The sequence below is a fragment of the Microtus pennsylvanicus genome, chromosome 13, assembly GCF_037038515.1.
Source record: "Microtus pennsylvanicus isolate mMicPen1 chromosome 13, mMicPen1.hap1, whole genome shotgun sequence".
NCBI classification, from domain to species: domain Eukaryota; kingdom Metazoa; phylum Chordata; class Mammalia; order Rodentia; family Cricetidae; genus Microtus; species Microtus pennsylvanicus.
In genome coordinates this window covers 23,064,287-23,081,570 of record NC_134591.1, presented here as the reverse complement: position 1 = coordinate 23,081,570, position 17,284 = coordinate 23,064,287, and the positions used below count along the sequence as shown (strand labels likewise).

The 17,284-nt window shown below is 39.1% G+C and overlaps 1 protein-coding gene across 3 annotated transcripts in view; it reads right to left on the bottom strand.

The window, feature by feature from the left end:
- Positions 1-319: 319 nt before the first annotated feature.
- Cntln (centlein) overlaps positions 320-17,284 on the bottom strand; it is a 248,432-nt gene continuing 231,467 nt past the window's right edge. For all 3 annotated transcript variants that reach the window (XM_075945719.1, XM_075945716.1, XM_075945718.1), the window contains 3 exons: positions 16,297-16,482; positions 13,360-13,437; positions 320-1,611 (listed from right to left, as the gene is read on the bottom strand). In XM_075945719.1, the coding sequence (XP_075801834.1) occupies positions 1,510-1,611; positions 13,360-13,437; positions 16,297-16,482 (366 nt within the window). In that variant the 3' untranslated portion in view covers positions 320-1,509. The remainder of the gene's footprint in view (positions 1,612-13,359; positions 13,438-16,296; positions 16,483-17,284) is intronic.

The window sequence follows — 17,284 nt, the reverse complement described above, 5'->3', positions numbered from 1 at the left end:
TAGCTTTGGTGCCCCTCCTGGAACTAGCTCTTGTAGACCAGGCTGGCCTCAAACTCACAGAGATCCACCTGCCTCTGCCTCCCAAGTGCTGGGATTAAAGGCATGCACCACCACTGCCAGGCTGTACTAATATTTTTTAGCTCCCAGTAACTCAGCATTTGTGGCTTGACAGTCTTGAGCTATGTCGCTGTGCTGAGCATGCTGAGTAGCAGTGCCAAGTGAGGAGAGTACTGCATTCAGCCTGTCAGTCACCCGCTCCACGACCACAGTGTTAACGCTCTGCCAACTGCTGTGCAAAGGAATGAGCGTCTCAAAATTTCAGTAACTCTTTATTGATAAGACATTAAAATTGAATCTCATATGATTTTACATGCTACAAGGTGTTTTTAAAACAGTTTAATAAAGTAAAAAAAAATTTAGTCTGTGGACCATATAAAAATAGGTGGCAGGCCAGATTCAGCTAAGGGCCTTAATTTGCCAACCACTGCCATAATCTCATGGAATCTACATTCTTAAGGAAAAAATGAGAATAAACCATAAAACAATAGTGTGACTATATTAAAAGCAGATTATTTTGTGCTAAACAGGAGGGAACTGGCAAAGTGAACCTGAATAATGAGAAGACAGGTATGAGTAAAGTAACACACAGAGAATTCTACAAAGACAGGATACCTGGATCAAGTGAGAAGGCCCAAGTTCAGTGATTCAGAGGCACCAAGAGTGTGGCAAGAATACAGTGAGGAAGTGCAGTGAGGGGAACATTTCGGAACCAGATACAGCGGTCCATCATGACGAGAAGGCATTGCTAATTAGATGACCACAGGAGGAGCTCTACCACATCCACCCTAGCGTGAGACATGCTCTCCTGGCCCTCGCTGCTTTACATGACTGCACAAGAAGATAAAGGAGGAGGAAATGGTTTTTATTTTGCCAGATAGTTCTAGAAAAACACAGTATAATTCAGTATGTAAATAAGAACAGATACAATTAACCACACAATAGCTTCATTCAATTCTCCTCCTTCATGTTAAGATAATTTACTTTTATTTTCTTATCACACAAATATATCATTCACTGGATAACAAAGGGTCATTTATAACAATTTTATGAAAAAGTCTAGTTTTCATATAAAATTTACAATATTAAGCAATCTATTTCCACCATTTTCTTTTTATACTCAGACTAATATGTATGTGACAAGCTTGTCTCTGCTTTTTATTTTGTACTGGAAGGAAATTATTTTAAGTTTTTATTTGTGAAAACATTTTTATCCAGCAATCAAATGCTAGACTTTCCTTTTAAGTGGCTATGCACTCAAACTAAACTCGTTAAACTAGTTACCCTTGTTCAGCAATCGGGTAATTTCAGAGATTTCTTCTTTTGGTATTGAGGCCACTCATTGATAGCTGGAGCAGACACTGTTCTGGACTGTTCACAAGCACAGCACAAGAAATGCTCATATTTGAACACAGATGCATACATATATAAATATATACTGCATCTATAGCATTATCTAAAGTCCTTCATAACTGTGAGATATCCTTCAGTTAGTTTCTTGTTTTCATTTATTTTCTCCAGTATTGCTTCTAGTAAATATGAGGCAAAAGGAAGCTGTAAGAGAAAAAAACAAAAAAAAAATTATTAAACTCTGTATTTTCTTCAATTCAAAAACATATACAAGGGCTGATGAGATGACTCAGAAGATAAGGGCCCTTTCCATGAAGCCTGAGCTTCATTCCCAGAATCCACATGGTGGAAGGAGAAACCTGACTACCAAGGTTGTCATCTGACCTACACAGACACACAGATGCACAGACATATACATATACACACCCATGCACACAAGCACTCCATATGATCTGCATGTTTACAGGCAAATACACAAATATGAAAAAAGTAATGCAAACTGAATGAAACGGACAAAAACACACACTAAATATCATTAAGGCATTAGATTTTAGCTGTCTGTAACTTTGAAGTTATAATAGTACCCTACTGGATCACTTTTCAAGAGATCTTCCTGGTTAGTGTGGGTAATTTTGGCGTTTCTAATAAAAATGATAAAAGAGCAGAAATAAAATGAAAAAAGATAAACGTCTTATTGACCAATTCATGGTTTACTGACCATGTTAATGATGTAATCTGCAATACAAGCAGCTAAGCCATTCATCTTCAATCAGCTGATCAATAGCAGGTTACAGTCATCTCTGGGGCACACAGGCCCACAGTAGTGGTACTATATGTTCATCAGTCATAAAAGAATGAGAGAGAACTATCAATACACTTGTCTGTATGAGAGCCCAATATCTCAAGAGTTGCAGGATAAAATTTCAGAGAGAAAAAAATGGTGAAAGTATACCCATTGATTAAGTTGTTAAAGTTTGTTTGGTATATCAAAGTGTAATACACATGTTTCAGAAACTGCTGAGTTTATGAAATGTGAACACATTTTAAAATTTCATAATTGATAAAACTTTGCTGGTAGTTTTATTGTTCCTGATGCTTCCTTGGTTTGCTGGTAGAATGTGAACATGCCCACACATGGGTTGTAAGTAAGTCTGGATTGCCACCTCAAATACCCTCTGAAGTTTGACTTATTTCTTTTGATCTTATTTCCTCTCTTTGGTTTCATATAAGAAGTCTGTCATAATTAGGAAATTCATTAAATAGTTCCTGGATTTGTCCCTTTGATTGATCAGGAAAATATTATCTTGTTTGTTGCCCCAAAACTGTTAGAATGCTTATAGTATTCATATCTCTTTCCTAGAGGGAAGTCATGTCAGGTTTTCACTGTGTTAGGACAAGCCCTGGTGGTGTCCCTTGTCAGGACTGAGCAAAGACAGCCAGTCGCTGTCCTCTGTATGGTTCAGCCAAAGGATTTGATCAAGTTGATCAAAATGGTTGTTTCCTCAATTTGAACTGGTAAGAAGAGAAAACATGGGCAGAGATCTTTCCATATCTTCCTAGTCGATCTGAGTGTATGCCTGCATTCCCCAAACTCAAGACCTTTGCACGCACATCTCTTTCACCTGAAATTCACCAGGGAGGAAAGTGCCAAGCAGGGTATTTCTTTAAAGGTACACCGAACATAAGAAATGTATGCTGACATGAAAGAGTCATCCAGGAGGGAAAACATCATCATAAGCATATATGCACATTTCATACACATTTCAGGGCCAGAAACGTGAGAAGAGAGCATTAGATACTAGGAGAAGGGTATATTTGCCTCTTTTCTTGAGGACAATAACAACAAATTCTTGCTTTGGCAAACAGCATATTTGAGAAGAAGAAAGGAGTTGCACTTGATAAAACTGCTAGTTTTACTAATTTGATAATTAAGTCATCAGGGCATTAATGTTAGCTTTTAAAGAATGCACAATAAAAAAAAGACTTGTTTTTGTCTAGCAAGCACTAGGCCCCAAATGACAAGACCCTGGGGTAACTATTATTTAACTATGTACATAAATACACAATTCTATCTGAAAGCAAAATAGATACGATGGAACAACCTCACATCTTTTATGGGCAGAAATGAATGCTTTAAAAGTTTATTCCCTAATATTTTCTAGAAAAAATGAATCTCTGATCAAGCAAGTCTGAGTAACGTCAAACTTTAAAACAGTTCCATTATCTCAGGACACATGACTAGGGTGCTTCATGGCACTGTGCTTCTCTGGGAGTAAAGCTGTCTGTTTTCAAGGCAGCCTTTGGTTCTTCATGGTCTATGTCATGGTCTCGTGTTCAGTTTCTGCTCTAGGGGCTCATGTGAAAAGCATGCTGGCTTTGTGATTACCTAGCAAACAACACTCTATTTCTCACATGTTTCTCCTCTAAACTCAGTATTCCTTCTGACTGACATTTATAAGCTTGTCGTTTATGATTGTGTTGATAGACGTAGTTCCAAATGGTCATAGAAAAATATACATTTTTGTTTTTTGAGAATTTCATACATGTATATAATGTGTTTTGGTTAAAGACAGCCTGTATTTCCTCTCTTCTAATTCTTCCCCTGTCTCCCACATCTCTTTCCCTTCTAACTCCAAGGACTCTGTGTTTGAACCACTGAGTTCACTTGGTGCTCCCTGTGTGTGCATGGGTCGTAGGGCCCTCTGCTAAATCATGAGCAGTCTCTCAGGGACCAGACCGCTGGAGAAAACTGACCCTCTCCTGCAGCAGCTATCAGCTGCCAATAGCTCTTTGGGTACTGATGAGATGCTGGGAGACACTCCTCCATCCATGCTGGGATTTTGTAGGATTTATTTTATAGATCTTCTGAATACAGTTACAGTTGCTGTGAATTCATGTGTACAAAGGTCTTTTCATGACAAATAAGAAAAAAAATTTAAAACTATTTAAGGGAGCCACCTCCTTGGTTGATGAGAGCACTTGCTGCACAAGCGTGACATCCTGATTCAGATTCGTGGCGCCTTGGGAAAGCCGGGCATGAGGCGCACCTGGCATGTGGGGTGGACACCGGAGGTCGCCTCCGCACAGAAAGCTCCAGGTTCAGTGAGACCCTGTGTCCGGAACACAAGCTGGGGAGTGAGAGAGCAGGACACCCTGTGTCCTTTTCTGGCCTCTAAAAATTTGTGTAAGGGTGTGGGCACTTGCACATACACATTTGAAAAGTATCTGTAACATATACACAAAATAATATAATGTTCAATCTTAATTAAAGAATTTTTAACAGAAAATTTATTTGATTTTTATAAAAATAATCTTAATAAATTTAAAGATCGATTAAGGAAAGTCAGAATTATAAAAAATTTATAAATGGTTATGAACTATTTAATAAACATATACACTGCTTTCAAATGAGTACATTCCAAAGTGAACTAGCAAGTTCTAGCTCCTTTCACTTGTGACAAATAGCTCCTGCCCTTGAGTCTTATGAGTCTTTCCATGCGCCAGGAGCTTCAGTTTTAGAAATAGCACTCCTTCCTAAGTTTATACTATCTATTCATTTAGTAAGATTTTTAGTAAGTTATACAAATATGATTCTGCTTAAATTAGAATTAATTCACAAAAATTCCTAAGAGATTAAGAATGAGATTTCTCAGTCAGCCATTTTGGTTAATTGAGTCTCATCACTTATACCATATATGGATTATCATCAAAATGCAAATATCACAAATTAATGTTAATCTACAGTTAGATGTACTATAACAATCTTTAGCGATGCATAAAAGCTCTCCAAAATCTTCTTAGTTTCATTTTAAAGGATGTAATCATGTCTTTCTCTGTGTGGGTACATGCATATGAGTGCAGGCACCAGCAGAATTTAGAATGGAGCACTGAGTGCCCAGGAGCTGGAGTTGCGGGTGGCTATGAACTGCCTGACATGGGTGCTGCAACTTATACTTGGGTCCTCTGCAAGAACACATGTATTCATAGCTGCTGAGCCCTCCAATAGCCCCCGCCTCAAAAATACTATGAGAATTACATGTACATCATCAGTTCCTGGCACACAGCTCTATATTAGTAAATTAGGACTGAAATGGTACTTAAAATATAGCCTATCTTTAAAAGTCCCATGGCTTGCCTAATCACTTTAAGTACATGTAGAGTTCTGGGGTTACAGGCTTATACCACCAATACATTTTTAAGTGTAAAATATGTTTAAGGAGCAGGCAATCTGCACCTTCTGCGACCTGCGTGTTGAATTATCTCAGGTTGAGAAAAAAACAGGCTAGCTAAAAGATAGACCAGTTATATTTTTCTTCATTATAAAGGGCAAACTCACTAAACAGGAATGAGAAGTCCAAGCTCAGCTGTGTACCAAAGGAACCAAAGGAACCACAGAGAGAGCCCCTGGGCCTCAAGGCGGTTTTTCTCCAGGTACCAGAAAGCCATGCCCTTACTTGGTCCCACCTCTTAAAGATAATTTGCTGACAAAGATTCCCCATCACTTGAGAGTCTACATCAAGAGAAAACTTGTTTCTTCTGGAAGTTTGCAGTTAAAGAAGCAGTTTCTGCATGCATTCTGAAGGCTGCTAAGCCTCTCCAAGAGCTCGGACACAGAAAGCACCACTGTCCTTTTCATGACAGGATTCTAGGGTTGGGGTTAAGTAGCAACTGGAATGGCTAACATACACATTTCATCAAACACACAGAAAAACAGCACACCTAACAATTACACTGCCTTGCTTTGATGATGGCATGCGGTAGACCACAACATTCAAGGGGCCTGTATGATGTATTTCTCCTATATAAAAAGGAGAAGTGAAACTCCTAACTATACGCACAGAATGTGGAAATGTGGAGCTGGAAGATTTGATGCTGAGTGAGATTTCTTGATATAAATGTTTATCAGGGATGTCTGAACAACTAAACTTTTCCTTGATCCTTTTTAAAGAAGGTCTTCAGCGGCTTGGTTGCCGCTGTTGTAGAATGAGATTTGTTACGGAAGCGATTTCTTGAAATCGGAAGGGCTTTTAACCTCCCCTTTGCTCTTTGGAACTGGTTTGCCACTGTCAGAATCCTAAAATTATTCACACTCAGAAATTGGGGATAGTGTTCCTGTATAAGGTGAGATTTAAAATGCAGATGTTTGAGAACTATCTTAAGAAAACACTGAAGCCTAAAACCCATGACTCCAAGATATCAGTAGTGACTAGAGTTTCAGCTAATAACTAAAAATTGAAATCTGGTATATTAAAATAAGAATAACCTTTAAATCTCAGGGATAAAGCTAACAGTGTAATCATTTTATTCTTGTGATTTGTTTGAAGATGATTCTTCTAAAGATATTACCTTTATTAATATCTAACTTGACTTTAAAAATAAAAATATAAAACTTTTATATTATAGCTGCTAGTCAAGAACTGGATACAGTAAGATTCAAGACATTCTAAGGAAGGCCAATGACATTTGCACCCAAACTAAGGGTGCACAATTTGGTCTAATGCTATGTGTCCAGTTAATCACACAGCAATATTGACTCATGCACAGACCTACATATCCAAATGGACAGGTCTAACTGGTTACCTCAAAATTAAAGAGTGAACATGTTAGAATAATTAGGAATGCTAAGAGAAGGAAGAAGTCATCTACAGCTATATTTGGCACTTGATTTTGAACTCTATGTCCTAAAGGTCACTTGGATATATCCTGCTTGTCCTCAGAGATGCATCTCTTGCAGCATTGCTGAAAGCTGACAGAGAAGGCTGCATCTGATGCCCTCCGATTCTGGTAGAATCTATAATTTATCAGCACTTAAAACTTAAAAATGGCTCTAGAAACCATAGATAAGAACTAAAATTTGTTAAGACTTTACAAATGCTTTAGTTTTTTCTTTTGCCTCTAGGAATACTTAGATAACATTTAAAGCAACTTGGCAAAGTATCCTATTTATGAAGTCCCTAGAAGATGGTGACCTTTAGTAAGATACTTCAGGATTTAGGAAAGGAATTATTAGCAAATTCTTTATGGCCTGGGTAAGTCATATACCATGGAAAAGAAACGTGTGCACATTTAGGTAGGCCGAGCAGCATCCTCGGCCTGTGATAAGGCTCTTCATCATGTTCCTGTGGGAGATAATTTATGCACTAAGCTTATACCTATCATTAGAATCTCCATGGGAGGCAATGGTCTTAGCTAACCCATGTCTATCAAGCCACTTTTAAAAACCAAAATAATGACATGTATACTCATAGGCCAAAGGCACCCCTTTACCTTCAAGATAATTCCTTGGACAATGATACTATCCCAGAGACAACCTCATTTCCTAAAACTTCTTGACCTCACTTTGGACCTGTGCTACCTTTAGTGAACATTGAGGCTTCCCACATTCCCTCTATATCCCACCTCCCACACACACTGCAAGAATTTCAACTATGGAAACCTGTTTACGCTGGCAAAGGCAACATACAGTAGAACAAACAATATATTTACTACCAGTAGTAAATTCTTTTTAACATGATTCCTTTATCCAAAGTCAAGCACTATATATTAGAAACGTGTATTTATACATTTACAGTTAAGAGTTATCTAATTGGCTCAGGAACTGCAACACAGTACCACAGACTGAGTGGCTTAAACAAGCATTTCAATCTCACAGTTCAAGAGGTTAGCAAAAACTAAAACAAAGACTCGGCTGCATCCAATAGTTGCAGGGGGCACTGCTGACTTGTAGGCTGTGGTCTTCTCTGTGTTCCTGTGTGGTACAGAGAAGAAATAGCAAGCTCCTTAATCTCACAGGCTCTAATTCTATTCTTTAATGACCTGCTCTCACGACCTCCTCACCTCCCCAGTTGTCACCTCTAAACAACAACACAGAGTTTTAGAACTCATACCCTGCTGAATACTTTTTTCTAAAAATTAAGCTGCTTCTTTACCTGAATTAACTTTCAAATTCACAAATTCTCAACACTAGTATTCATACCTAGGCCTTTTGAGCTCACAAATAATGTTTAATATCTAGGTAAGGAGAAGGCTCCTACTTCTAACAAAAGATTGTAAGTTTCTGAAGGCTTATCTCTGTTGGTTGAAGATTAATGTGTGTGTGTGTGTGTGTGTGTGTGAGAGAGAGAGAGAGAGAGAGAGAGAGAGAGAGAGAGAGAGAGAGAGAGAGAGAGAGATATTTATCTATATATCCATCAACAGACAAACAGACATTGGGATAGTTTTCACTTCGGTCCGTATGAGCATGGACGTACAAGTACCTTCTCAGGAGGCTGCTTTCAGCTCTGTCAGCCGTGTGCTGAGAAGCAGAATTTCTGGCAACATAAACCTTTTGAGGAGTGGTCAAAGTGCTTTACCTTCCCATCAGTGATGCGCACGGGCTCTGTTTTCACAGAGACCTTGGTATTTTCTTGTTTTAGATTAAACTCAGGACCTCCCATGGTGAGCAATGCTGGAGCACCACATAGGCACCCTGTAAACGTTTCTAAATGAGGAGAATACGAAGGACAAGCTACTAGTATTTGCATAAGACTTACTTGTAGAACACCAGCCATAAACTGTTTTAATATAACACAAAACAAGCTTTTGAGTAGATAAAACTACACAAAGGTGACAAATAATTGTCACAAAGCCCGTAGTATAATTTAGAATTTAATAGTTTTAAAGAACTGCTTTAACCTTAGCAGAAAATGTCTTTTTTCTCAAAAAAAAAAAAAAAGGCTTCAAGTTGTTACTTGAAAAAACCTGAAGCAGGGTGAGTGGAGATTTCTATCTTGCTTTCTCTTCAGGTTGTAAGAAATGTCTATGGTGACCACGTGGTTGTGTATGTGTGAGAGCAGGCACGTGTGTAGCATGTGAGCATGGACACATGTCACAAATACCATACAGGCAGCGGCACCCGGAGGTGATGGCTTCAGAGCTCCGTGAGGGACTTAACTTTCACATTGATCATTCCTCCAGCTACAAAGGCCAGGGCTGTTTGTCACACTCCCAGGCGGTCAACAGAAGTGAAGAAGGCCACCCGAGAAAACAAGCCCCTTAAACTTCAGCATTTGGAAGATCTGAGGCAGTTAAAAGGAACAGAAACATCTGAAGCCAAAGGAAAATTTAAGGATGAGAATACAGCCTCGTTCTCAGACACGGAAAGGGAGACGGGGTTAATACAGGGCCAATACAAGTATCTGGGCTTTCAATCTTTCCTTGTTCACATAAGAATGTGAAATGTTTTCTTAAACTGAGGCCAGACCGACAAAAGACTGGGATGAATTAAGGATTACTAAAAATTCTATGGCTTCAGTCACTATTTAGTATCTCCTCCCTAACACGCTGGCTCTCTTGACCACTGAAGTTCTTCAGCACACTTCAACTTTCTCATTGTGTCGGGCGCTGGGATAATCCATCTTTGATTTGGGACTGGCCATGTGCTCCATGCTTGCAGTGCTCTAGCTCTGGGCAATGTGGGCAGCTCTCCTGTTTCCACGGCTGCTGTCACCTCTTCCATGTCCAAAACCCTGCACGCTGCCGCCCTCTATCTTTGTAAGGCACACTCTTGCTCAAATGCCAGAATCACCTATTCTCTACTTTCAGCTCTAGTTCTTTCTAATTTTATGTGCATTGGTGTAATAGTGTCAGATCCCTTGGAAATGGAGTTACAGACAGTTGCGAGCTGCCATGTGGGTGCTGGGAACTGAACCTGGGCCCTCTGGAAGAGCAGAGGACCACTGAGCCATCTCTCCAGCCCCTCAGCTCTATTCTCATCTACTCCTTAAACTACATAAAAACAAATTTTGGGGTTCCCCTCATCTATACTTCTGTGTCTCCCTCATAAATTGCAAATTTAAAATCCTATTAATATAAAAGAAAGCACAAGTAAACATATTAAGATAAAATTATCCATACCACAGAAAAATGGAAACAGATCTTAGGAAGGCATTTTTCCGAGTGATTTTTACTGCAAACTGCAGAAAATATCAAATACATAAAACTACTAATTACATTATAACTACTTGAAATAGCAAGGCTGTGTCCTTGCCCTGTGCAGTTAAATAAACCCACCTATACATGGGCGGTGACTAAGGACAGTAATAAATACTGTATCATCCCCTTCACCATGCTGCATGTCAGAATCTGCTGTTCATTTGTGGTGAGGGTATCATCATATAAAATGTCATTATGAAAGCAGTCAAGAGTCACGGGGCTGGTGAATCTCAATATTCAGGATTCTACCAAACAATACAGAACAACACAGAAGGGGGGCAGACAAGGTATGTCCTTCATTTTTATATTTTAAATGTTTTAATGCTGCTATGTCAGAATCAAGTCAGGTAATTTTGTAGGAAATATGTTCACTTTCTCCGGAGCCCAAAGGTTGTGTAAATGCATGCACAGGAAGAAAGAAGCAAACATATTTACAGTTTTGCCCATACAACTCTGTGAGCATCTCAGACTCTGAAAACCTGGTGGGCAAAGGAAACATTTCTGAAAACGCCGTACAATGATAATTGCCAGGATAGAGAGAGAAGAAAAGAGATGTTTTCTATTTTATAGATTTTTCTCTTGGGCATAATTATAAAGTGACATCCAAGTGCAACTATTGAAATGCCTATTTTTCTTCCCACAAAATTCAAAGACATCAGCAAAACCACCTATGTCAGTAATAAAAATAAGAAAGTCTTTGACTTTTTAAATGTTATCATACTGTCACAACAGAATAAAATTAGCTTGAGAAACGGTCTAAAGGCAGATGATGCAGTTCATTATGTACGGCAGCAACAGCAGTGCTTCTCGGTGTTCATAAAGACTGCTCCATTAAATTTACCTCCAGTCAATAATTAGGAGTCCACAAATAAACCTGTGCAATTAAATCAATACTACCAGGCAATTATATTCCAGAGTCCAGGCTCAGTGGCACAAAAAGGCACTATATCAAACTGCAGTATTAAGCAGCCTGATGCCATTTCAACAGGGAATTTTTAGTACTAACTGGACAGAATAAGCATATATCCAGATAGTGCAGAATATGTATGTGCACTTTTACATGTGTAAGACACACACATACACAGGAATCACAAATGCAAATACACACACACGAACAACTACTACCTCTAAACTAGGTCTGGGATAAGTATAGCTTTAGCAAGATTAAACATATTGATTCATTATTTTATGGACATAATTGATGATAAAATTCTAATTAAGGGAACTACAAGGTCCTAGTTACAAGGTGAACACTTAGAAAATCATTACAAGATTATTTCTGTCATTTTTAAGCTTAAAAAATACTTTATACCAACTGTCATTGAACTGCTTCATGTGCCAGGCACTGGGCTGAGCCTGCACAAACAGCATGATTAAGAAAAGAGCAGAAATGAGCTCCCTAGACTGAAGAGATGTCCCGTCAGTTAAGCGCATGCACTGCTCCTGCAGAAGGCCTAAATTTGTTTCCCAGCACACAATCTGGCAGCTTACAACTTCCTGTAAATTCAGCTCCAGAGGTATCTGATGTCCCTGGTCTCCTCAGTGCATTCATGTGCATCCCCCCCCCCCACATACACATGATTCAAAATAAAGGTCCATCTTTAGTAAAAGAAGTGACCCCTCTTCTCAAAAATCAAATTATCATTGTAAAAGACCTTGTCACACACCTGTGCATCTATACTTCAACAACTTGAACCAAAACATCACCAATCATATTCTATTACTGAAGCAATTGCAGATAATGTTTCAGAACTATATAAAGTTAACACTAACAATATCAGTGGCCTGAGTGTTATTTCTTTATTGTCCTTTGTTTCTTGTCTTGGTGCTGGGGGTTGCACTTGAGTGGGTGTACATGCTAATCATGGAGATAGAACCACTGGGTTACATCTCCAACCCTTTCATTGCTTTATTCTTGACTTCACTAAAAACACGGTAAATGCTACCTGGCAACACTCATCTAAAATAAGAATACTTTTATCAACTTCTGTTTTTAATCTTCGCAGAAACAGGCACAGTGTCTTTCAAACATCACTGATGGATAGGGTTTCCTCTTGCCATCTTGACAATTATGTTTAAGCTTTTATTTATTTCATCTTGGTTTTCAAATAAACAATTAGGGTGGGGGGGAAAGGGCTACAATGAAAAAGTTTTAGAATGCATTACAAGCTGTCAGTGATGTCAAAACAAAAGCTGGCTATGACTAGAAAAGCAGGGCTCTCACCTGCCAATAACCTGCCCTTGATCACTTACAAGAGGGGCACATCCCAGCAGACTATGTGTGTATTAAAAAAATACTTGAAAGGGGAGAAAAAGTATATCACACTGGTCACAGCAGCAGCCTCAATAGACCCCTCAGGGACTCCAGCTCGTCTTGGCCTTGTCATCCTCTATGCAGCTTTCCACTCGGCCCGGAAAACGTCGATAGGAAAATGTTTGAGGGGCCTCTGGTGGAAATTTTTTCATTCTTTCTGCATTGACAGGATGCCAAATCAATATTTACTTCCCACTAACAAGCTGCTCGAGGTCTCAGTAGAAAATATTGTAGAGAGTGCGGGAAGACACAGTAATAAACAGCTGTCTGGCTGTGAGGAAAACATGAATTGACTGGAAACAGGTCCACAGTAAAAGGTCACCGAAACCCATGAACTCCTCAGGTGTCCGTATCAACTTCCAACTTTAAAGACACTAATAAAGAATCTCTGTTCCTAAGAGGGCTGGGAGAATGGATCCTTTTCACTCTAGCAAGAAGAGAGGTTGACTCAATAATTTAATTAATGCACTTGCTGAGGCCCATGTTGGCTCTTCCTCAAGGCACTTGCTTCATTTGTTAAGTCCAAAAGTACAAATAGGGGTTAACTTTCCTGTCTACCTCCGGATCCCTTCTTTACCTAACACAAGTAAATAAGGGTGTCTGCAAAGATGAGGCCAGGGATGTTTATTCAGAAGCTTTAATAGATGAAGCAAAAAGTGAAATACCTGTCCTTCCAGAAGTTTCTGAATGTACAACAGCCATTCCTTGTCATTTTCAGCATCTATCTTCGTCTTTTCAATTTCCTAAGGAAGATAAACACAGACACATTAACTGATATGAACTTACTCATTCTGCTAGAGTCTAGGGGCTCACTATGACCACATCTATAGGAATATCAACCAAGAGTGCCTGACTCTTCCAAGATGGAATGTTTAAATCTATACTATTTATTTTTTTGTATTTAATTTATAAATATTTATGTACAAGTGGAAGATGTAGCTCTGTTTATTTCATAGTAAATTAGAAACATTTTTTCAGCTTTCACACAGTGGCTCAAAATAGGGATGGATAGTAATGGAAAGGACATAACACAGTAAAAAGACAATGGAGAGAGGGCTCAGTGGTTAAGAGCTGCTCTTGCAGAGGCCCTGAGTTTCGTTCCCAGCATCCATGTCAGGGGACTTACAACAGCCTGCAACTCCAACTCTAAGGAACCCAATTATATCTCCCACCCCCCCCCCGTTCCAGAGCCCCCCTCTCACACACCCAGACACACACAGCCCCATCACACGTGAAAAAATAGAAGCATTTGAGAAACTAACACTCACTGAAATTTACTACGTGTCAATCGTCACACTAGGCTCTTCACACAGCCTCTCATACTTTTAACATGAATTATTACAATTGGATGCTGTTTAAAGAACATAATTCAGGCAAAACACTGTACCCCTTAATCTCTAAAAGATGTATAGTTCATTCTAAACACACTCTGGTCTGTAATTAAGCACAGAGAATACATCGACACATTTAGAGCAGTGTATTTGTACTCTAGTTCCTTTTATTCCCAGAAGGGTTTGCAGACTGTGCGGCACATGAGGCCACTGGCAGAGCTCTCATGTATCAGACTGCATCAGCTCAGAAGCAGGAACCCGGCTTCACCACAGACGTGTTCTCCAGTGTTTGCGACCGTGAGGAACCTTTTCTAAGTCACACACGTAAAAAGAGACAACATCCCAAAAAGCCAGTACAAGCAGTAGGGATAAATAACCTCTTCTCTTTGGACGAACACGTTGCTCAGCCTGGATATAGTAGGGAGGGCCTTGGACCTTCCCCAAAGCAATGTGCCTTACCCTCTCTGAGGATTGGATGGGGGTGGAGTGGGAGGGTGTGTGGAGGGAATGCAAGGAGGGGAGGGAGTGAGAACTTGGATTGGTATTTTGAAAAAATCTAATAAAAAAAGAGACAGCATCATCTAATTTCCTCATTCAAATAGAGTGAGATTTTTCTAATTTACAGCCAAGAGAGAGCATTCTCTTAATAGAAACAACAGTATTCTGTGTTCCCAAGCATGTGACTCGCACCCTCGTGTGTGTGTGTGTGTGTGTGTGTGTGTGTGTGTGTGTGTGTGTGTGAGAGAGAGAGAGAGAGAGAGAGAGAGAGAGAGAGAGAGAGAGAGAGAACACACGGTCACAAGCGCATATAATTTCACATGGGTTCACCATCAATCCAAACTCTAATTAGGAGTCTGCACCTTGGCTAGGCACTGCTGTCTCCCGCGTACCTTGTTTGATCCTACATGTGATAATATTCTTTTACTTCCATGTCCAGAGTTAGGCAAAATGTCACAGATGCTGGCTCAAATGCGAGACTGGGAAGTGGGGAAAGTGTGGCTCACCATCCCATTCACCCAAAGGATGGAAGTAATCTCTACAGAATTCCTTTGGATCTTTTCCAAAGATTCTTGGCAGTTAAGTATCTTTGCACTATAGATCTTCTGTGCAATAAAAATCTCTAAGATGCTCAAGTGGGCAGGCATCTCATAGAGGATGGTCTCACACAAATATTTAAACCTATTGCTTTAGTTCATCGTTGAGCAAATATTTACTGGGATAATCTTGGTATCACCCTGTCTTAAATTTTCAGTCATTAAATAACTGAAGACTTCTAATCTCAGGAACAAGCATCCTTCATAGAGCTAAAGAATACTATAGATAAGAGCATCATTCCTCCAGGGCCCACTGCTCAACAGGAGTAGATTTTAAAACACACATTTTAAAACAATAAATATTTTCAAGAAACAGGATTATCAAAATAATTATAGATTCAACCAAGAAAGCCAATAAGTTTGTTACCTAAAAAAAAAAAAAATCCCACATAAGAGATTTTTTATCAAATTAATGGTGACTTGCCTAAAGTAAGTCAGTCAAAGTGGTGACTTAGGAATAGTGATGTCTGGGGGGTGGGGGGTGGGACTCAGCAGTTAAGAGTGTCTGACTCTCCTGCAGAGGATGCGGGTTGGTTACAAGCACCATTGTGGTGGTACATCATTATCCATACTTCCAGCTCCAACGGTCCTGATGCCTGCTTCTATCACAAGGTATGCATGTGGTACAAATACATACATCAAGGCAAAGCACTCACATGCATAAAATAAAATAGATAATTACTGCTTGATGTGGTGGTACAGACCCGTAGTCTGAAAGGGTCAAGAGGCTGAAGCAGGAGGATCACTTGAGTCTAGAAGTTTGAGACCAGCCTGACCAACATAGTAAGGACTTTGCTTCAAACCACACACACACACACACACACACACACACACACACACACACACTGACAAAAACCCTGGCTACAAGATCTATAACATGATTAGTTAAAGAGAATAGAGGAGACAGGAAGAAACAAGAAGACTGACATGTAAAACAAGCAACATGAATCTTCCTAATTCCTTCTTATGCCTGTTTTCCTCCCCTGTTACATATTGGACTCATTTCTATATTATATATTGAATTTCTATAAAGGCATTGAGTTGGTTATACTATAAATACATTTCTTCGACAACTTGACAATAATCCCATAAAATGAAATTCAAATTATAAAACAAACAATATATTTAGATAAAAGTGCAGAAAGCTTTATATTAATGAATATGTAAGTTATCTTACCACTTCATCTTCTGTGTCCAGTATTTCCTCGAGGTCTGAGCGTGAAATGTTCAGGATGGATGCTGCCAAGGTCTGTGCTTTATGGGTTGAGGTTTTACAAGCATGTCTGTTTCTCTGCATCTTCTTAAGCTCTCTGATTTGATGTCTGGTCCTATGGACATCACTTTGTAACTCTTTGACCAAAGCCTTAAACATATTGGAAAGAACATGGGTTCATATGAAAGTCATAATGAAGACAAAGTGGCCAAACCATAAAAATGTGACCGTACTAGCAAATCATTTTTATTAAGGTTACCATGATTTTATTTATTTTGGAAGAGAATTGACTGCTATCTACTCATTTCCATCATGTAATAAAAACCTCTCTTAAATCCCCTCTTAACTACCTTTCTTTATTAAGAACTGCTCTCTAAACTCACTGTTAGATATGCTAACTGGTGTCTGGTTGGTCAAGCTTGCCACCTGTTATCACGATAGAGCACACTTGAGTTGATTAGATAGTTCTACTGATCTGTAAACATACTATTTGCATAGTAAATATAATAGGTCATTGCGTGGTGGGTTTAATTGTTATACAGCTGATGAAAGATGGCCACTGAAAAAGCCACTTCTGTAATATTCTACAAAACTAGACATTCTTTGGAAAAACCTGAGAACAAGTAGAGTAACAGTACAATTAAATCATGCAGCGTAAACAGGGGAGAGATGAAAACATAGAAGGACGCTAGAACAATGCTACAAACATCTTCAAGTTCTTCCTTTGAGAAATCAACAAATGCTAGCTTATGTCACTCCAAGGGCAAATGGGGGGAGCACATTTTACTTTGTATGATCAGAGTTCTGTGTTCTGTGTAGTGATACAAGTATAGCTTTGGGAGCCCAATGCAGGTGGTAGGTATATTTATGGTTGGCCCCTAAATACATTGTCATGTATATCACTAAGTAAAGATGAATATTTTTAGCTCTTCTGAGAAAATTGCAGCACAGT